Genomic DNA, 21,784 nt, shown 5'->3' with positions numbered 1-21,784 from the left:
AATGATACATTTAAACACTAGGAAGCAGCAACAGAACATCTGGAGAGAAACTACATGCCAAAACAGCATATCCTGGCCCAGTCTCTGTGAGTCTTCCCCAACACACTGAATCACCCAACATGCTCCAGCACTAATCCCCCTAATCCCCCTCTAGCTGTAGGGAATTCTGTCTGCTCTGCTCCTCCAAAATCTTCTAAAAGCTTCCAAAATTATTCACCACCTCTCCCTGCCACTCTTTGCTCAAATAACAAATTGGACAAGATCACAATTTGCAAACCCTGCGCTGCAAATGACACTCTGAGTCACTTCCTTGGGGGGCACAATATGCACCAAAGGGCTTTTGAGCTGAAAAAACAGTGAGTAACTTATTAGGAAAGAAAACCAGGAGTTTTAAGTGCAGCCCTGTCAGAGGTGACAAAGCCCAACCCCATCTGATGAAAGTTCAGAGCTCGGATACAATTGCTCATTTCCTGCTGGTAAAGGTACCTCTATCCCAAACACAAGGATGGGGCTGACTGTCCAACCTCCCAGGGCATGAGTGGGAATGTGGATGGATGTGGTAGGAGATGGCTCCTCTGTGATTGATTTCAGAGAAACCCAGGATAATCTTCCTGTTTGCAATCCTGCGCTTCCCTCTCAGCTGCATGACCAGCACAGCTCTGCCCCATCACTGGAAAAGCATCTCTGCATCAGCCCAAGTCTACAAGGGGGTAGGGGAGGCTTGGACATTAGGGAAAACTTCTCCATGGAAAGGGTAGTAAAGCATTGGAACAGGCTGCCCAGGGAAGTGATGGACTCACCATCCCTGGGAGTGTTCAAAAAACGTGGATGTGACACCTCAGGACGCGGTTCAATGGTGAACACAGTAGTGGTGCTGAGCTGATGGTCGGACTTGATGGTCTTTAAGGTCTCTTCCAACATTAATGATTCTATGACTCTGTATTTCACTCCTCATTAACCAAACAACATCTGAATCACATAATGAGCCACCTAACACTCCTGTACACCAAGAACATTAAGCACTACATAGGTATGTCTGTCATAAGTAAGATTAATCAGGCAAGTGGCAAATGTGGAAATCATTAATAACAAATGACCCACGACTCAATTCCTCAAACATGGTTTTGCATGGGATATCTAAATAGAAGAGAAAGAACACTTCCAGTTGGAAGGGACCTACAGTGATCCCATAGTCCAAGTGCCTGACCACTTCAGGGCTGAAGAGAAGTTATGGCATTATAATATTAAAGGGCTTTGGAGCCTCTCTAGGAAGCCCCTTTCAGTGCTTGATCACCCTCTTGGTATAGAAATGTCTTCTAACATCCAGTCTGAACCTCACTGATAAAAGCTTTGGACAATTCCCATGAATCCTGACATTAAATCCCAGGGAGAAGAACCCAGCACCTTCCTCTCTGTGTCCCTCCCTCAGGAAGCTGCAGAGATCCACGAGCTCACCCCTCAGCCTCCTTTCTCTGAAGCAGACAAGCCCAGAGTCCTCAGCCACCCCTCCCAGGAGGTGCTTCCAGCCCTTCCCCTCCTCTGGACACTCTCAAGCACCTGAACCTGAAACACAATCTAATCTGGCAGGTCAGACTATTTTAATCTCTGGTCTGAGAAATGTACAATCAGATAAAGGAGTGATTAATAAAAAAATTAGGTTGAGCAAGTTCATTATCTGTGAGCTATGAAGACACACACTAACTTGAGGATTAAGAAGAAATCCAGACTATAAAATGACCAATTTCAAGACAAAAACCAGAAAAGGGCAGTACAATTGCTCAATATACAACAGTTCTAATTTTATGGACTCTTAAACTGATGAAACAAGTTCCATCTTACTGGCAAAAGGAGAGAGTTTTTCCCCCTTTATAAGGTCAGCATTCATTAGCTGAGATAACATAACCATGCTGTGGGATGCTAAAATGCTTGTCTAACCAAAAAAACTCCCCAGGGACCTCACTCTGTCCTAAATCAACTCAAGTCTCAAGTGACAAAGATTACGAACACATATGTGTAAAATTCTTGTCATGACTTTTGTTGGAGCCCTTTCTGCAGTGGAGGATGCTGCCTGTTAGATGTTCATCCCCTTCACACTTTGGCACAAAAGGAATAATTACATATTCAGCAATAAATGTGACTGTCCCATCTGCAGCAAACCTGAGATGCCTTTCTTTAGAAGACTTTCTTGTACTTTCTTACGTATGTTCCTTATAATCCCATACTTTTGGATTTTAACATTTTTAAAGAAATATGACAGCAGACTGAGAAGAAGACAATTTAGTTGAACAGCTATTCTGAATTCTCTCTAAGGGATGTGTCTGAGACATCAGTCTGGACATTATGGAATGAATCCAGAGGAGGCTACTGAGTTAATCATAGGGCTGGAGCAGCTGTGCTCTGAAGCCAGGCTGAAAGAGCTGAGCATGTTCAGCCTGGAGGAGAGAAGGCTCTGGGGAGACCTCAGAGCCCCTTCCAGTGCCTAAAGGGACTCTGAGAGAGATGGAGAGGGGCTTTGGACAAGGGCTTGGTGTGACAGAACAAGGGGGAGTAGCCTTAAGATAAAGGAGAGCAGGTTTAGATGGGATATTGGGAAGGAATTCTTCCCTGTGAGAGTGGTGGGGCCCTGGCACAGGGTGCCCAGAGAAGCTGTGGCTGCTCCATCCCTGGAAGTGTTCAAGGCCAGGTTGGACGGGGCTTGAAGCAACCTGGGGTTGTGGAAGGTGTCCCTGCCCATGGCAGGGGGTTTGGGATGAGATGAGCTTTAAGGTCCCTTCCAACCCAAACCACCCTGATCCTATGCTTATTCTATATTCCTCTCAGACCAAGTCTGTCTTGGCTGTTACATTTTATTTGGATGTCAGTACAATGTTTTCTATGCTTAGCTGACAATTCAGTGTCTTCTTCCTGAGAAAAAGACCTTTCTCTGGAACTTGGAATAACTGATTATTTTGTACTTGCTCATAGACCTGACAAGTTGAAGAAGCTTCTTTTCCTTCTCTACTGTTTTTGGATATTCCTGAACTCAGTTGATCAGCGGCCTTCTCATCATATATGAATGTTTAGAAACCCCTCAGCTCTTGCATTAATCTGGTTTTGAAAGTCTTTTAACACCTGGCTGCTGAATTAAATGTTGGGTAAGATGCTCCCAAACCCAAGCACCCTGGGACCAGCTACATCCTCTTACCTAAAGAATTTCAACCACCAATTTACTCAGCTGGGAAAACCAACAGACAGGATGACACAGGAGATCTTTGAGCAGGAATTCGGAATCACAGATTCACAGAATCATTTGGCTGGGAAAGACCCTAAATGTCACAGAGTCCAAAGGTTGACCCAGTACTGCCAAGTCCACCTCTAGACCACGTCCTTAAATGCCACATCTACACGCCTTAAATCCCTCCAGGAATGGTGACTCAACCATTTCCCTGGGCAGCCTGTTCCTTATTTGCCTCATTCTCATGACAGAGCTTTACAGTAGGATTTTGAGGGGGAAAATTTATGAAACTAAGCAAGAAAAAAATTTAAAATAAAGATTACAATACTAAAAAAACAACACAGTTTTTCAAGTTGACTCCATGGCTTGCTGCCTTTGTAATTTTAGACCAGAAAACACATGGAGGCAGCTCAGAAAGATGCAAAGGTGTAAAAACCCCAGATTAGGATAGAGATCTGCCTCCAACCACATTGCAAACCATGGGAAATAATGGAACAAGTGGTAAATCATCCATCAGCATTTGGGTGTTCTTTCTGGAAACAGAAGAATTCTGATTCCAGGCTTGTTCACATCATTCTCCTGAAAAGCACAAAACTCCCCGGCAGTTTTGGAAAAAACCAAACCAATGAACAGGAGAACCTTTAATAACTGCTCCCAGCATGTTTTGCAGCAAGTGAAGTCACATAATGGGCACTTAAAAGGCACATCATCCTCAGATTTGCAGTTAGAGCAGTGGAATCTTCCTAAAACAGAGGGGAAGGTGGGGACAGGGGAAGAGAGAAAGAGAGGGAGGAAATGACTAAATTCCTGTAATCACCTGCGAAATCCTCATGTATCCACACATCCAGTGCAGCCCAGAAAACAATGACCATGAGTGTAATGAACTACCTCAACAGTGCCCTGCCACATCATTTCTTTCAAGTGACCTCACAGTCTCTTGGTGCTTCAGATCCCAGTAGGAACTCGGGTTACATCCTTCCTTTACAAGGAAGTTTTTCAAGAAAAAATCCCTAAGTTCTCAGGAAACTATTACAGCATTGTGACGAAGACAATGAAGCACTTTGAGAGCACATGCAAGGCACAGAAAGTACAGATTCAACTCAGCAAACCACACTAAGGACACTGCACCTGAGCAAATACAGGCACGGACCTGTGGTTTCATATACCATCAATCTTGGTCTCATTTCTGTAACTTATCTTTATTCCCAAGTATTAGAAAATTACATCCCAAACCTCCCATGTACCTACCACACTCTGGTTCCATCTCTAGGGGAAAGATGGGCACAACTCCACAGTCTGTGGGTGCTCTCATGTTACTGATTTCTTTGGACACTTCCATCTTTGGCAACTCAAGTTCACTTTTCTGGCTAAAGCAGAAGGAGGAAATCTTACTCTGAATTTTCTCTGGTGCCCCACCCTTAGAAGGGGCTGCATCTGGAGAGAAAAAGAGAAAACCAGTGTACAAACCTGCATCATGCAGAACACAACACACAGACTCTGCAAGAGACAGCCTGCAGTAAATTCACTCTGTTGTCATTGCGTAAGAAGAAAAACAAATTTGAAGAACTACTTTTTATGTCACACTGCTTGGCAATAGAGGTTTCTGATAGATACTAAAACATTCAATATTACTGAAAGAGACCCTTTATATTGAAATAGTTCTATTGAAATTCTTCCTACAGAGTGGACCCTGATCCATGTCCACTCCCACCCCACTTAGCTGGAAAAATTCTGCCTTCCCCCTTAACACACTTCGCAGCTTAAACATGGCAGAAGGATAACTATTTCTTCCTTGTTTCCTTCCACTTCCCTATCTCATGTTACCTTTTATCTTACTCCTGTTTGAGTTAGGTTTTTTTTAACCCAATTTAGAGATAACCAATGGCTTTGATTCTCCTTGACAGGTCTCAGGTCCAGGGAGGCCCTAGCCCAGGAGAGGGATTTTTCACAGGGGTGGGGAGTGATAGGACAAGGGCAAATGGCCTTAAACTAAAGGAGAGCAGGTTTAAATTAGAGATTAGGGGGAAATTCTTCCCTGTGAGGGTGGGGAGGCCCTGGCACAGATTGCCCAGAGAAGCTGTGGCTGCCAAGTGTTCAAGGCCAGGTTGGACAGGGCTTGGAGCAACCTGGTCTAAGGAAGGTGCCCCTGCCCATGGCAGGGGGTGGAACTAGGTGAGCTTTAATGTCCCTTCCAACTCAAGCCAGTCTATGATTCTAAGGCTGTTGTGCACTACTCATCATAATTATAAATAAGATTCTAAACTTCAGACAGCTGTTCATTCCCCACCTTGTACGTGGCTGATCCCTTTTGTGCAGCTCTTCAAGCTCTGGGGTTTCCCTTCACTTTGTTCCAGCTGTTGTGGTTGCTTCTCTCCATCGCCACAGACCATTCCAGTCAAATCCTTACACAGCTCTCTGAACTGCTCTTTGTGGTGAGGACGCACAAACATGTAAAACCCTGGCCGAAAGAAAATACAGTCAAGTGCATAGGAAAATCACTGCCTGACCATGGAAGAGTCCTTGCTTTGGAGGGAAGAAATTCTTTGGAAGCTGAATAATATCAGCCAGATTCCTCAGAGTATCCTTGGCTTAGTGGAACACTTGACGTTCTCGTGATTTTTATAATTACAGGGTTTTCCTTGCCAGAAGGCAGATGAGTATTTAGTATTGAAAATAACCTCAATTTATCTTGAAATTCTTCCACTCTCTACAGCTCAGAATAAACAACCTGCCCCAGCCCTTCACCTGACAAGTGATCTAAGCAGATCAGCTATACACACAATATCCAGAAACACTCTCAGGAAGTTTCTTGTTACTGTTTGGTTGACAAGGATTCACAACACACATACAGAAATTCTAAAAAACCCCAATTATGACTTACTGCCAAGCACAGACAATTCTACCACGAAGTTGTCTGAGGTCAAAACATTTGCTCAGTAGAGTCAGTGACTGAAAGAATGCTCAGGGGGAGGTTATGACTCAGTGCCACACAGCTCATTTCCCTCCCACTCTTCACTTTGCCAAGACTAACCTAACTAGTTAATGCACCAGAAAAAGGGTATTCTCCCACAATTTGCAGACTATGGTATCTGTTCAAGGTCAGTGGAATATTTGTTGTTATATGCTAAAGATAACAAACAAAATTCCATTGGCATTCCTCAGGATACACCAAATGCATCATTTCCGGCAGCAAAGTCACCCCAGAGACAGGGAGAAGGTGGAACTGAGGTGTCATGTCACACAAGTTGTCACCATTGACGCAATCAGGACCAGCATATAATGCCTCCTCTTCTTCTTGTTTTAAACAATTAAGGCCAATTTCAAATTTTTAAAACCTGTAGCTCCCTAAATCCTTCCATCACTAAACCCATAAAAGGAAAATAAAACAAAACAAAGCACTTCTGAGAAAATAAATTATGACATAGTTCCATAACTATTTCCAGGTGAAGCTCTGTAGAAGAATAGTGAATCAAAAGTCTGATTGTTTATCCTGAGACCTGGAAGTGATCTAAGAACTTATCAACAGTATAGCAATCACTGGTCACGGGAATAAAATTGAGTCAGTTCAATAGTCAGCATTGTCCTTTCTAAAGAGCAATTGCAGTAATTGAGGAGAAAAATCAGTCATGGAAGCATCTGATTGAAGTTAGCCAGGATGAAGATAAGGACTGGAATTACTGAGATCTTGTATAATGTTTTTAATGGACAATTTCTAACAGAGATAACACTTTATAACCTCGACATTTTTTGCTCTCTGAATGGCATTCAGTGAACACATTGTTCCTGCTGCTCCATTGATCTGGATTGCTATACCAGGTGAGACCTCACATGAGATCACAGCACCCACACTTTCCTTTCAAATAAATAAGAGTGATTTTTAAAAAAAATCCCTTACTCTGTAGGAGATGGAAGTCCTGTGGCCTCTCCGTGGTGAGGGCTGCTATCACCGACACCATGGCATCGTAATTATCCGTCTTCTTGTAAGCCAGCAGAGCCTCATAGAACTGGCTGTAGGTGCTTTTGTCCAAAGCCCTCTGCACATCATTGAGATAGGCAGTCCTGAGGGCCTGGTGATGCTCTCTCCTGGAGCCTGGAGCCTTTTCAGCCTCTTTCCTTGGAGCTGCACTGGCATTCTGCCCTGAGAGACAAAATGCATGAGCAGGGCTTGGTGAGGAACAGAGACAAACAGGTCACCCCATCATATCCACTTCTCATCTCATTTGAAGGGAATTCCTGAACTACTTCGAAGTGGTAAATCCAACCCCACCCACCCATGCACCTCCCTCTGGCACGGCCAGACCTGCTCCTGGAAATGGCAACAGAGCAAAATAATTCTGGAGATCACTTATAGCATCTTCTGGAGTTTCTTGATCATTTAAAATGGAGAAATGTGTCAGAAGGTCACTAGGGATTGAGCAAAAGGGGCATGGAGGTCAGCAATAAATCAGGTTTTGTGTTCCACTGAAGGAGTAGAAGCATCTTAAACAGATGGGTTAACCAACTCTGCTGGCCTGAAATGGGCAATTTCAAGGTACAGATTCCTCACTCCTTAACAATAAGAGCAGACAAAGGGGGGGGGGGGTGTTTCCCAACAGGAAAACAATGTCCAGATATACTATCTTACCTGAAATAAAACTCAAAAAAGCACAAGAGCAACATAGGAGGTCAGCAAAAGGTAGAAGCTTGGAACATCCTGCTAAATGCCAAGTGAACTTCATTTACAATGTAACTCTCTGATTGCTGTTATGTTTGAGGAAAAAAGGTCTGGTTTGCATATTACAGGCATGCAAATATGGATGAAGGATATGATAAGAAACTGATTTATATTAACCTGCCATATCTTTTGGTATCTGGACCTTTAAAGGTTCTTTATTGGATGATAAAGAGAATTAAGTTTCAAAACATAGGCTTCATTCAATTTGCTGGAGGGGGAAAAACTTGGGTGTGAATTTTATAATCAATATCTTTTATTGCATATCCTAGAGCTTTCTCATATTTCCACAGAAGCATTCTCTTCTTAATGAGTGAGTCACAGAAATAACATATCCATTTATTCCTATTCTTTGCTCAATTACTTTTAGTAGAAACAAGTTTCTGTGAAACCATTCCAATGGTTCTGGGACAAGATACTTGCTAAAGATTCTGCTTTATTCAAATATTCTTAAAATACAAAAGAAAATGGAAAAACAAATCAAAAGAAACAATATGGCTTCACACTTGAAAAGCATTTAAAGTCTTCCAGGAAACTGGCTTGTTTTTTTAAGGAGAGGATTAGCCTTTGAGTATTCTTTGTCCTCTAAAGAAAGCCTTCTAAGCTGTCCAACGATCCTACTCATTTCCTTGCGAGAAACACAAAAATTCCCAGCTGTTCTCTGGAAAACCCGTAATTAAATAATAAATAAGCCCATGAGTTTGAAGATAAATACTGGACAGAGTGAGATTAGAGGGATGCACACAGAGATTACGTTTACTACTCTCTGTTTCTGTAGAAAAAGCAGGCCGTCCACAGAGGGAGTGTACATATTACACCAAGAACAAAATGAAACAGCTTCTTCATACGTGAATTCACATTGATGTAATCTAAACTCACATTCCTTAACTGGCTCCCTTTCATGGACCCTGGGCAAACAGGAAGCCCAGCAGACCTGTGCTCAACTCCCACTTTTCCCAGCTCAGTCTCTAGTACAAATGTCTGGCTTCAGCTGCTTTCTTTCACATACACCTTGATTTATTGACTTTTGTGTTCTGTTTTGCACAATCCTTGCTGAAAATTCAGAATTACCACCACTCCCACCCACAGAGAGTGAGCCACTGTGCTAGGTGAGCACAAAGAACATTGGTTTGCCCCAGGAGAACTTACAGTGATGAAATAAACCAGAATAGACAGGGGCTTTATTAAACATGGAGGGTACCTGCACTATTCAGTCCTGTTGCCAAGTGGGATCCTCCTTGGTTCAGGTGGAGCCCAGGGTTCAGCTGAGCACATGAGGCCTTGGAGAATGTGCTTTTCTGATGGCTCTGTTTTTCTTCTGTTAAATCAAACCAGTCCATTAACAGTGAATTTAGGGAAGAATGAACATGGAATGGTGCATTTCAAAGTATGACATCCTGTGCTGAAAACACCTGAGCAATCCAGAGAAGCTGTGGCTGCTCCATCCCTGGAAGTGCCCAAGGCCAGGTTGGAGGGGGCTTGGAGTAACCTGGGATAGTGGAAGGTGTCCTTGCCCATGGCAGGGGGCTAGACCGGGATGAGTTTTAAGGTCCCTTTCAACCCAAACCAGTCTGGGATTCCACACAGATTTATTTCTCTGATGATGAGCTAACACCCCACTTCTTTAGAACTTTACTGCTCCAGATTTCACAAGCTCTGTGAGGACACAATCACCCTCTATTCACAATTCTGGTGGCACTAAGTGGGCAGCAAAGACGACACACACACAGAGTTGTTGAATTCCCCAGACTAAATGATTTACACATCAGTAAAATCCCCTTTTGAAAAAAAATAACATCATTATTAACTCTGCAGTAACCAGTGCTCAGGCATCGGCACAGCTCAAGGGAAGGCAAAAGGATCATGGAGAGCAGAGACTTAGCTCAGTATTGATTAAATGGAATTTCCTTGCATTTCTACATGTCAGACACATCCTGCTCTATGACTGGGTGAAAAAGGACATTTCTCCTTCAAATGATACAACTGAACCAAGCTCCTCACCCGTTCTCTTGACCAGGATCTCCCTCTCCTCCCGTGGGAGGCTGTGCTCAGGTTTGTAGCCACAGCCCACTCCAGTCAGATTGCAGCACGCTTCATCAAACTGCTTTTTATGCTGGGGTCGAACAAACTGGTAAAAATCTTGCATCAGAGAGAGGGAAAAGGGGGGAAAAAACGAAAGAAAGAAAAAAAATCAATCCACAACAGGCAGTAAATGCTACCAAAACCTGCAACAGCAGAACTTGAAGGTTCGATAAAAAGGTGCAACTAAATAAATTAAAATCTAAGTCTTTTTATCTAATATTTATACAATAAGCACACTTACAAATTACACAAAGATCAGCCATCATGCAAACACTGAGCATTAATATCACCAGTAAGTAAAAGCTGTCATTTTTTCCACTGTAAATATAAAGTAACTCACCTCTCAGTGAAGCTGGCCTTGAGGTGCCTCATAAATCATGAGATCCAAGTAACTGCTAGGCTGATACTCTAAATAACCGATAAACTGTTAACTTTACACCTCATATCACTTACTTACCACAAATGCTGGCCAAGCCTAAACATCAAATCAACTTTAGGTTTCAGGTGCCTGACAGTTTTCAAAACTAGACTTAGACCTTGATTTGATGATCAAATATTTTCTTATTTATGTAGATCGTTGAAAATTGGGAAACAAACTGAGCTTCCCATTCTTTAACCTTAGAATTTACCTGAAGCAATTTACAAGATGCATAACTAGGCTTTTATTATTTCAGTCGATGAAAGAGTCACAGAGAAATCTGTCCATTTGTTCACAAGTTGTGAGAGAAATGAAAAATCACACAGAAAATACTGTTAAACTAGAAAAAAAATCTTGGTGGGAATTCAGTTCCTGTCAGTACCACTGTTAAAAGCCACTAAGAAACCAGCTAATGCAGTAACTATCCATGTTTGCCCAGACCCTTTGTTTTATACTCACAATTATTTAAACAGAAAATTTCTCTGTATATTCTGTCTATTTACTGCTTTAGCACAGAACCCTTACCAAGGCATCTCTCCTACTCACACACCACGCTCTTGGTCTCCTAAACTACCAGGAATAAGTCACTGTACTTTTAGACAAAGTTTAACATAACACAAACTTCCATGGAATATGATTTTCTTCAAATCAAGATGTGAGCTAACACATGATAATTAGACTGAGGAGAGTCTTCTGTTATCTGGGGATATAAAGTGATGAACCATTCTAATCGAGCTGCACTTCACATCTAAAACACTTCTGAAGTATCCAAGTCTGTTTAAAAGACAAAAGCCACATACACAAATATACCAGGGATACACAGATACTCTGAGTGTACCTCGCAGCAAAACGTGCTTTCTTTCATCCTCTATGAAGAGGGAGCTCATTTGGGACAGCATGGCATGGAAGTCATCTGTCTTCTTGTACTGCTGCAGAGCCTTGGAGAAGAGCTCGTAGTTCTGCTGGCTCAGGGTGTCCTTCACCGTGGCAATGTAAAACGTGGCCCATGCCTTCTTTGGCTCCGCAGGCTCCACTCTCCGGTCCTGCTGCAAGGCAGGAAAGGCTCCTCAGTAAAAAGCAACACTTGAGGAGTGACTTTCACGTGATTTCAGGTGGGAGCAATATGTTTACAATATCAGCAGCACATAGGATAATGAAAGGAATTACAGAATCACTGAGGTTGGAAAAGACCTCTAACATCATCAAGTCCAATAGCCCAGCCAGCAGCACCACTGTGCTCACCACTAAAGCACGAATACTTTCACCTAACAGGTTGCAATTATGGCAGTCACCCCCGTAATTCATGTATTATTCACCTTTCCCACTGACAGAACAGGCAGCTTCAGGGAAAAATTCCTAGAGAAGGAAGCAAAGTACCATTGCACAATTCTACTCTTAGGAGAAGGGATAACAAAAAGACATTTACTCCAAAGCTGGAGGCTGAGCTGACTCATCATGACATCAGATAGCAACAAACTGCAAACACAACAATCTGCATGAACCTGTTCTCTTCTCTCTGGTATTGTATCTCAGCTTCAGGATCAGTTTCGTTTGCCAGATGCTTAGCTGACTGACACAGGGAACATCCGGTTAGGACAGCACCTTGGACAACTACTGGCACACACCTCACCCAGGGAATTCTCCTGAATTTATTGTGATTCTTAAGCAAATAGCTGCATAATGAGTTAACTGGGTTTGGAGACAGGGCAAAACAATAATGCACAGCTGCAGAGCTAACACACAACCATGACCCACCTCAGGAGGGGTAGGATGTGATCCCTTACCCAAAACCAGTCAGTTAAACCATCTGAGGCTCTACCACAGCAGCTGGACTGGACCTGCTGATCATTGCAGGCCCCTCCCAACTCAACTATTCCATTCTAATCAAAAAGAAGGAAACCACACAACCACACCTGATCAAGTTGTTCACAAAGCAATCAGTGTCAGAAAATTCTTTTCACCTACCAGCCCTATGTGGACCTGTGCTTGATTTGGTCTGGGACATCTGGATTTGGGAAAGAGCATGACAAATAGACTTCAGATGTGCACTGATGAATATTTACAATTTGGAGAAAAAACATACTTGTTCTGTCATCAGTCATCTGTCTGCCTGGAAATTTCCAGTTCAAATTAAACCAATCTACAGATCAAAGGGATAGCACAGACACAGGGAAACACATACTGTATTGCTGACTAGCTTTATTTTCTTCCTTCCTCCTTTCTGCTCATCCGTTAATCTCTTTTCATACTGAAGGGAAAGTGTGGACAGACGATACGCCTGTGAAGATAAAAAAAAAGTAAGGTAAAAAAAATGCTTTTCAAAGTTACTGTCCATTTAATTTAGGTATTTCCAGCAGTAAAACTTGGTAATCCAGTTTGTGACACCATTCAAGACAGTGAAACAAGTCCAACCTGAATTATTGTCACAGAGCCTGGACATATACCTGTTTCTAGAGGGTAGAAATTTACTGGACAACTCAGAGAGACCAAACCAGAAGAAATTAAAGTTGGTCTTGAGGGTATAAATGCCTGCCTAAGCAAAGCTGGACTCACAGCAGACTGTTCCAGGGCAGCCTGAGAGTGTACACACACCTGTGTGTAACTGGTGGCTCATATTCTCCTTCACTTTCCTGCCTGAAACTCCTTGTACGTAAGGGAACGAAGAATTGGAACATAATTAGCAAGTCAAATATCTATGATACATGCAGGAAGTCAGAAAAATTATCAAAACCATGTTCTTAGTCCTGTGCTATGTAAAGGCACCACCTTGAAAAGCATTATTCAGCAGAAATACGGCTTCCTAGACAAGTTTACAAGAGGCGCAACTCGCGAGGAAATCTGATTATGGGGAACTATTAAGTCATTTAAATGGATTGAAAAATTCTTGTACTGTGAAGTTTTGAGGTGACAAAGCAAATTCTTTCAGAATGAGAGCAGCTAAACTTCCATGATTTACAGAACAAGGGTACAGTGTAACTTTGATAAAAGGAAAAATGGTAACACAGACACTATGCTGGATGGTGATAACAGGAAATGACACCAACCCCATCCTCAGTCCAAATCCAGTGCTTAGTGCTGGACCCAGAATGAAACCTGGCTGCCTGAGAGCCACTGCCTGTCTCAGGACTACACCCACCAGACTGCTGGGACCAGGCCACCAAATTTGGAGCAGCACAGGGTGACCCCAGAGGTCCCCACAAGCTTCAAGACAAGCAATGCCAAATATGCAAATAGGAATTGGACCTGAGCGACTGCCAAGCCATTGGGTCCATCAGCTTATCTGACTCCAGGAAATGCTGAGCTCTGCCAAAAGCACTGCAGCTGTGTTAGGAACATACTGTAGCTGAGCTACTAAGTCCCTGGAATTGTGCCAAGCTTTCAAAAGAAAAGGCTTCGGTGTCTATGTCATGGCAGCCTAATGGGTGATCGAGCCCATTTCTCACTTGGCTGCACACAAGTTAAATATTCGCTGCCCTTTGTACATGTCTCCATTCATGTCCTTGGGCCTACTTAGATATTCCCCAGATACTCCTACACCTCCACATTTTACCTCAGGCACTCTTCCCCTAAGGGAAGTACTTAAGAATGCTGCAATAGGCATTCCTTAAGTCCATGCACAAGTCTGCAAGCCAGCAGTAAAATACTTCAGCCAGGTAAGGGAGCCACCCCTCCAACAACTGCAAACAGGTTTTGGGAAAGCAAGAACACAGCCCAATCACTGATGTATTAAAAATACCAATCCAAGAGGAAAGAAAATGAACATCACAGAAGCAGCTTTGTTGATCTTAATGTGATAGTGGAATTTTGATTCAGATAAAATATTCCACAAGTCAGCAACATTCCTTCTCTGGGGCAAATCAAAAATTTTCATCCAGAAGTGCAATTTCTAATCCATAAACCCTCCCCCACCCTTTTTTGAATTCAATATCTGGTCTCATACCACGTGCTGACAGAGACTCCACCCAGGACAAATTGTGTTTCACCAACCTCTTCTCTGAGAGCTCCTTGCTCTCAGAAAGCATGGTTAACTTCCAGGACTCCTCCTGGTCAGCAGCCTTGGATCACAGAACAAGCATACACCTGCTGATCATCTACTTGAACATGGTAAGGAAACCCTTTGATCAATTTAATTATGAGAACTTGAAGTTACTGGTGCTGGTTACAGTGAGCTTTTCTCGAAAGAGGGTTGAGCTGCTTCTCCTGATGCCAGAATCATTTTGCTTTAGAGCCTGCAATCTTTACTTACAAGGTAGTATTTTGCCATTACCTTTTCCTCTCCTGGCAAATCAGTTTCCTCCTCTGCATCTTCACTGCTCTTCTCACTGCGCTCCAAGGCATCCAAGAGCCCAACACATTTTCTTCGGGGTGAGACAAACTCTTGCTCATATTCCACACACAGGCTAGGTGCTCCATCTCCATTTACTGCCACCATAGCAGAACACAGATGACAAATTAACATTCCACATTCTCTCCTGCATTTTCTTTGATTTGGTGATAGCTCCAAGTCTTATGAAGCAACCCACAAATATGTGCTGGTGAATGAAATAATCTTCCACCTCTTGCAAAAGTGCATTACATAATTTCATAAGAAGACTGCTTTTACAAATCTCTTCTAAAATTGCTCAAGCACTTGTTACCACAACCTGGCAGATTGCTCTCAAACTTATCCTTAAGTGATTGTCACATTTAACCTCAAAATGGCTTAGGATCAATGGGAAAAAGTCTTACCACAGCAGCTGTCTCTGTTCAATTATTTTAGATTTATGGATTTTCCCAAAACTGAGTTCCAGAGTTTTGGAGAGATTTTGGTACAAAACACAATTTATTATTTTTAAACAGAGCAAGTTTTATAAAAGCCTACAATTCTCACAGTATCAATACCCATAAGACACAGTCACCAAGGTCCCAAATTACATATTCTCACTAGTCAAGATCCAGGTTTTAAATACAAGAATTTTGAGTTGTAAGTAGGGTTAACTTAGTATCTGCTTGATATTTCTGTAAGGCATTACCTTCAAAATGTATTTCCACTGCTTTGTGAAATTACTTTAACAGTCAGTTACTAAGGAAAGTCACTATTTTCAGAAGAATGGGAGTGTATTATGATCACTGTGACTACAGGTGAGTTTGATGTTACAGCTGATGCAATGCAACTGAAAATCTCTATTAAACAGGAAATGCAGCTTCTTCCCTTCACCTCCAATCACACATTCCAGCCCATCCTTTGAGATGGAGCTACCAGTCAAGGGGATGGAAGGTCAACTGGTTCAGCAAAGCTCAGCTGCTCACTCTGCAGCTGCACAAAAGATGGACTCAAATCAAAGGAAGGAGTAAAAAGTGCACAGTTGGAAATTGAGAGGGAGAAAAATGTGGTGGCCAAAGTAATCCCTTTCAGTGACAATCAGCAATCACACTGGCTTAAATGTAATGTGAACTCACACTCACTCATAACTGCTTAGGAACCACAGCTTTAACCAAACTTCACTGTTCTGCTCCAAACCAGCAGTCTAGAGTGTTGAAATAATATCTGACATGAAAAATGCTTTATTCTTTGGCATTAGCTATCCACAAATTTTTAAATATTGTTTTGTTCCCATGTCCTTTTTGTTTTCTTAGACAGATTACTGAGTAAGAGTCATTTATTCAACAGGATGGAAGAAGGACATATTGTGCTAGGCAGAAAGAGACTTCCAGTTCTTATTTTCAAAACTATCTGTGACACTCCACCAAAAACTCTTCCTGTTCTGTGGGACACTTTTTCCACCCCCATCTGCCACTTTTCTCTGTAACTGCAACTGTTTCCCCCCATTTTCTAATGCTTAACTATGTCCCTTCTGATCAGACTTTTACATCAGTCTTTGAGCTCTTCTTGCTTTCTCTCCCATTTCAGTTTCTAGCCTCCTGATTCTCCTTTTCATGGTTCAGCTTAAAACAAAAAAAAACATTTATCTGTGAGGACCCAAACATACCTTTCCTTTTCCTCTTCAAACTGGGAACATGATCATCCAGGTTTTTAGCTTTTTTCAGGGAGAGGATCTGCTCAGATGAAGTAGATGGTGCTGCATTGCTCTCACTTAAGGAACCAGTATGTCCAGGAGGGCACTGAGACAGGGGTGGGGGCATCTGCAAGCAGTTTACAAAGCATTGCAATAGGCAAAGGCCACTTTTGCACTCCATCTGTGACCAAAAATCTCAGCAACAATCCAAAGACATCTCTTTTTTGCCCAAATAACCTTTGGTAGAAAGATTGTTACACACTCTGGGTTTATGTGATTTTGAAGAAAGGATAAACAGCTCAGGAGTGACATAGCTGAAGTGCAGTAAGCAGGCTCAACTCTAAGTGACCTGATAACCAGAAAAAGGATCATGACCTGCTGAGGAACAATCACTTCCTAATGCTATCTCTGCAATAACAGCTCCTTCTGACAAAGCACATCGGGTTGCGGTTTTGATTTACCATGGAACTCTCACTCATGATCAGAAAAGATCATCAAGTCCTGCAGCATCATCCATCTGTAACTAATTAGTCTGAACAACTTGTATTTGGCTACGGCATCTTCCAGGAAGTCATCCAAGTCTGTATATTAAATTTTAAGTGCTTATTTTAATCTTAACCTCCATTTTGGGAGCAAAGAATTTCCCATTCTGGCTTCCAGCCCATTTCTTGCTATGACTTTCTCCAGTAAATTAGGAAGCCTTTTTACAATATTACTTTTTACATCAAGGAACTATTACAGGGAACATCAGCTTCTTAATGCTAATAAGGAAGCTGTATTAGTAAAGATGACCCAGTCATGAACTACAATAACAACTGATGGTTTGTATTTCTCTTTATTACTAGTCAGCTTCAATTTAAATTTTAGGGTGTGATCCTTTCCCACACATAACCTCTCCCTGAGCTAGAAAGCTTCTGGATGCCAGTATCAGTTCCAGGATTTGCATACCAGCCAATAAATACATGTTTTTTTAGGAGGAACTGGAAGAGGAAGTTATTTTTGTGATCTAACCTAATGAGCTGCCCAGCATAAGAACGACATCCTGTCCCAGATCACTCTCGGAGAAAGATGAGGCACATCTCCTTTCCAGTAAATCTTCCAGCGTTTAGAAGTGTCAAGTGACTCCTCGTTGGGCAGGCTTGTGAGAAGCAGGGAGCTGGACTCTGATCCTTATGCATCCCTTCCAATTTGAGATCTTCTGGGATTCTCTCACACCTCTCACCTATCTCAGCATTCCCAGCTTCCAGCACTACTCAGGAAAGTTGTTTATTTTGTGGGGGTTTTTTTAAGACACTTACAATTTCTTGAGCAACACGGAAGAAGAGGGAGACACTTCTGACTGCATGCCCAAAGTTGTCATAAACGTTCACATAGGGACGGACCCACGAAGGCAGTTTGCCTCTGACATCACCAGTTGTGAACCTGGGCAGGATGGGAAAACCTGAGAATTATTTGCCAGGTTGGGCTAAATTAATTAAACAAACCCTAGATCAGTATCCAAAAGGATAAGGGAGGAGCAGCAACACAAATAAAGACAAACAGTGCAGTAAATATAATGGGGTGATGCCTTCACTCAGGAGAAAAGGGCTTTGCTGATACCATGTTCTATCAATTAAACTCCTGTTGCCTATAATATACATACTATACTAATTAGCATTACAGAAATGGATATTAATGCAGTATAATGTTAATATAAAATCTGAATATAAATAGTATTGTTTCAGTAACATAATCTGTCCTCATTTCCATCCTCCTTCTCTCAAAACACTGCAGTGCTGCTGACTGTCATCTCAAATGAAAGATGGAGAAAATGCAAGACCATAAGTTGTTGTCACATAATTCCCTGTGGTATTACAAACATGAATTCAAAAAATTGGTTTATTTTCCACTAAAACCATTAATCTCCTTCTGCAGCTTCAAGCCTATATAGCTAAGGAGCAGAAGATAACAACCTAGTTACTTTCTTGAAGTAGTGCAATATTTATATAGCCTGTTAAATAAACTGATTTCATTATTACGAACTGTAGCCTTTTCCTAACAGCAACACCAGCACATTTATGTTCAAAGTACCAACACCTATGTTGGGATATAAAGCTGTTGATGTTGTTGACGCCCCGTCCCTGGAAGTGTTCAAAGCCATGTTGGATGGGGCTTGGGGCAACCTGGTCTGGTGGAAGGTGACTCTGCCCTTGGCAGGAGGTTGGAACGAGATGAGCTTTAAGGTTCCTTCCAAGCCAAAATATTCTGGGATTCAGTGAGCTGAGGTTTACCTGTGGTCACACAGGAAGATGGCCCCGTAGTCCTGGCGGTGCCTGATGACCCGGCCGATGGCCTGGTTGACAGCCCGGGACGCTTGCTGACTGTACCACTCACGCCCAGACAGGAACTGCAAGAGGTGGGATGCACAATTAACATTATTTACCAGGTAAAATGTATTCTGTGCTGTACAGTCACCATTTTTTTCCTATAGAAATAAAAAGTACAGAACAGCTGTTGGATAGTATCAACCAGATGTACTGATAAATCTCAAAGAGCTGAGGAAAACCAAACACAGGTGGATTCAAAAGTCACACCTGATTTATAGAGCACAGAAAACTCGAGCAGCAATGCCCAGCTTGAGAGGCTATTTCCTATATGGTGTACTCAGAGCCTTGGCAGTACAGCAGACTCACCGTATCCTGTAAGACCTGCAGAACAGACTAAATTGTAACATCATTCATGCTTGTGCCTGAAGCAATAGAAAAAACCAAACTCAAACACCCCAACATACACCACCACACTTCCAAAACAGTAATTCCCAAACCAGCCAGCACAGGCCATTCTTCCTGCCCACACTGTCTCTGGATGAAATACATCCCTCAGAATGAGAGATGGATAACACACATACAAAGATTTTGATGTAAACTTTAATTATATTCTTTTTTTGGGCTCATATTTAAGACTGTGCCAGAATTTGGAACCCTCAACACTATTAAAAAATGGTGGCTGTATTTGTGACAGATACCCAAGCCTGTTTGAATTTTTGATATTCATAGTTCCACGAGGCTGAGAGGATAACAAAACCCAAAACCCACTGGGACAAGAGGGAAAACCAATGACACAAACATGCAAACAGCCAGGAGTGAGAAGCTGCCCAGTCTTACCTGTGCACCTGCATCACTTCTCCTCATCTCATCCAGGAACTGCATCTTTAGAATGACTCTGGGCTCCATACGAGGGGGAAATGGAAGCCCAGTGATGATGACTCCTCGTCCATTTATGTCTGCAAAGTCCAGGCCTTCGCTGGCCTGCAGAGACAGAGTTTTCCATCATCAGCAGGGTTTGAAGTGACATTTCAGAGCGATTCAGCAGTTGTTGGCCCTTTTTCTCCATTCAACTCCTGGCCAAGTGTAGTTTGTCAATTGTTTCAATGAATAGTTTCAACCAGATTTTTTTTCTTTTATTACCAGGAGTTTAAACTTGGCTTTTTCCTCTGCCAAAGCACAGCTCAGACATCCCTGTTAATGGCTGTCTTGTTTCTGGATAAGCAGAACAGCTGTACTGAGAACATGTCAACACCTTTGTTTAAACCTTCCACACCCTGAGTTGTCAACAAGACATAAGAACATAGCAAGCCTTCTCTGTCAGTAAAAATTAACAGAATCATTTCAAAGCAACAACAGAAAGCCATCAGATTCACCAGAATATAGTGTCATGTCCAGCAGCTGTGCTGTTGACATCCCATCAAGTATTTGTCACTCATGTCCCCTGTACATGCTCACTGTGCTGGCAAATCACTCCGTGAAATTAACAGAGTTGAACTGACTGAAAAACAATTAAGAAAAAAAAAAAGCTGTTTTGTTTTTCAGCTGAATCAGTTCTCCAAATCTCAGCAACAAGGCTTGAGAAAGTTATGTCTTTTCTTCACTCCAACAGCTTCTTTGGAGACTGGGACCAAAGGTTCAAAAGAAATTGGATCTTCTCCTGGTACACAGTAAACAGCAGCAAAAAGGCTCTAAGAGTAATTTCACAAATATTTCCACCGACAAACATAAGTCAATTTATCAGCATTGGAAGATGCAAAGGAAAGGCCACCAAATGTGTCCAGAGAACATGAAGTTAATGAAGCAAGTGTTTTAAAGGGAAGCATTATGTTTGGTTTGCAGCAGTGTTGTTTTAACTTCTTTGATTACAGTTCTCCAGAACAGCTGTTCTCATCTAATGCGTTATGTTTTCAGTCAGCAGCCAACATGAAATGCAAGTATGATGCTCATCCACTTCAGAGAAATCAAAATGTGTCCCTTCAATAAAAACAGGAGTGAATCACACAGAAATGTGACCTAATTTTGAAAAAGCTTCAGAGCATTTCTTTTTTTCTCCACATATAATTACAGTCAAACAGAAATGTATTGAAATCCAGAATGAAGGGGGTTTTTCTATCAATTTTATAATCTGATCTCAGATGAAACAAACTCTCAGTTACATTACCTTGCCCCGACACACTGCCAAAAATGCAGCTCCATTGGACTTAGGACAGGTGACTTTATCGTAGTAAGCATCAATAACCTAAAATATAAACAACTTTAAGCAGGAGGAAGAATGGTATTATCCTGTACTAGCTAAATTTGACTTGTACACTAAGATCTAAACTGTGATTAATTTGGCTTCATATAATTGTCTTTAACTAATTGCAAATGTGAGAAGTCGTTCTCCCAGCAAAATCTTTGTATCACTGTGAAATCCAGAACACATCTTGGTAGGCATAAAAAAATTAATGTCAGATACTTCTCATGAGAAGATGGACCATCCTGTGTTTCTGCAGATCCTTAAGTAAAATTGACAAAACAGGAAAGCAATTCTCAGATACTATTTATTCTAAGAAGCAAACAGCTATAAACAGGATGACACTGCACAATCCTTTAACATCCAAAGCAGGATGAGCTGGGAGGAAAAGCCCTGCAGAACATTCACAAATGCTGAGTACTGAAGTGACAGCTTTCCACCAGCTCGATTACTCAGCACTTGTGTATGTTAGCTGCTGTTACATCACCAGATTCAAACGAAGACTGAACCCTGCATGGCCAGACGAGAGGAAAGGAAGGATGCACAGGAAAACTACACTTCCAAGAAACACTCAGAGAGTTTTATTTTCACCTTAGGCCAAAAATTTGGGTGTTTCATACCCAAACACACCTTAGAGAAGGTCATGAAACATAAAAACTGTTTCTGAAAATCACAGAAGTATGTAATGCAAATAATCAACCTCTGAAAAGCTTCCTTTGTTCCTGGGTTCCACAAACATCGGCTTCACTTCTTCTATTCTTTTGGCAAAGTCATGCTCCTGTTAAACAGAGAGGGAACAAGACAGAAATGCCAAGTAAGCA

General features: G+C 42.0%; 1 protein-coding gene across 1 annotated transcript in view; it reads right to left on the bottom strand.

Annotated features, from left to right (window-relative positions):
- RTEL1 (regulator of telomere elongation helicase 1) overlaps positions 1-21,784 on the bottom strand; it is a gene marked incomplete at its 3' end in the record, with an annotated part of 44,469 nt that overhangs the window by 1,667 nt on the left and 21,018 nt on the right. Inside the window, exons 21-35 of the mRNA XM_082292591.1 lie at positions 21,664-21,741; positions 20,889-20,966; positions 19,565-19,708; positions 18,692-18,807; positions 17,720-17,843; positions 16,395-16,548; positions 14,693-14,847; positions 12,608-12,703; positions 11,264-11,471; positions 9,927-10,064; positions 9,127-9,243; positions 7,110-7,352; positions 5,502-5,672; positions 4,463-4,648; positions 3,854-3,957 (exon numbers count right to left, since the gene is read on the bottom strand). Coding sequence (XP_082148717.1) covers positions 3,854-3,957; positions 4,463-4,648; positions 5,502-5,672; positions 7,110-7,352; positions 9,127-9,243; positions 9,927-10,064; positions 11,264-11,471; positions 12,608-12,703; positions 14,693-14,847; positions 16,395-16,548; positions 17,720-17,843; positions 18,692-18,807; positions 19,565-19,708; positions 20,889-20,966; positions 21,664-21,741 — 2,112 coding nt within the window. The remainder of the gene's footprint in view (positions 1-3,853; positions 3,958-4,462; positions 4,649-5,501; positions 5,673-7,109; positions 7,353-9,126; positions 9,244-9,926; positions 10,065-11,263; positions 11,472-12,607; positions 12,704-14,692; positions 14,848-16,394; positions 16,549-17,719; positions 17,844-18,691; positions 18,808-19,564; positions 19,709-20,888; positions 20,967-21,663; positions 21,742-21,784) is intronic.

Source organism: Coloeus monedula (assembly GCF_965178545.1).
Source record: "Coloeus monedula genome assembly, chromosome: 17".
Taxonomy (NCBI): Eukaryota; Metazoa; Chordata; class Aves; order Passeriformes; family Corvidae; genus Coloeus; species Coloeus monedula.
This window is presented reverse-complemented; position numbering and strand designations above follow the sequence as displayed.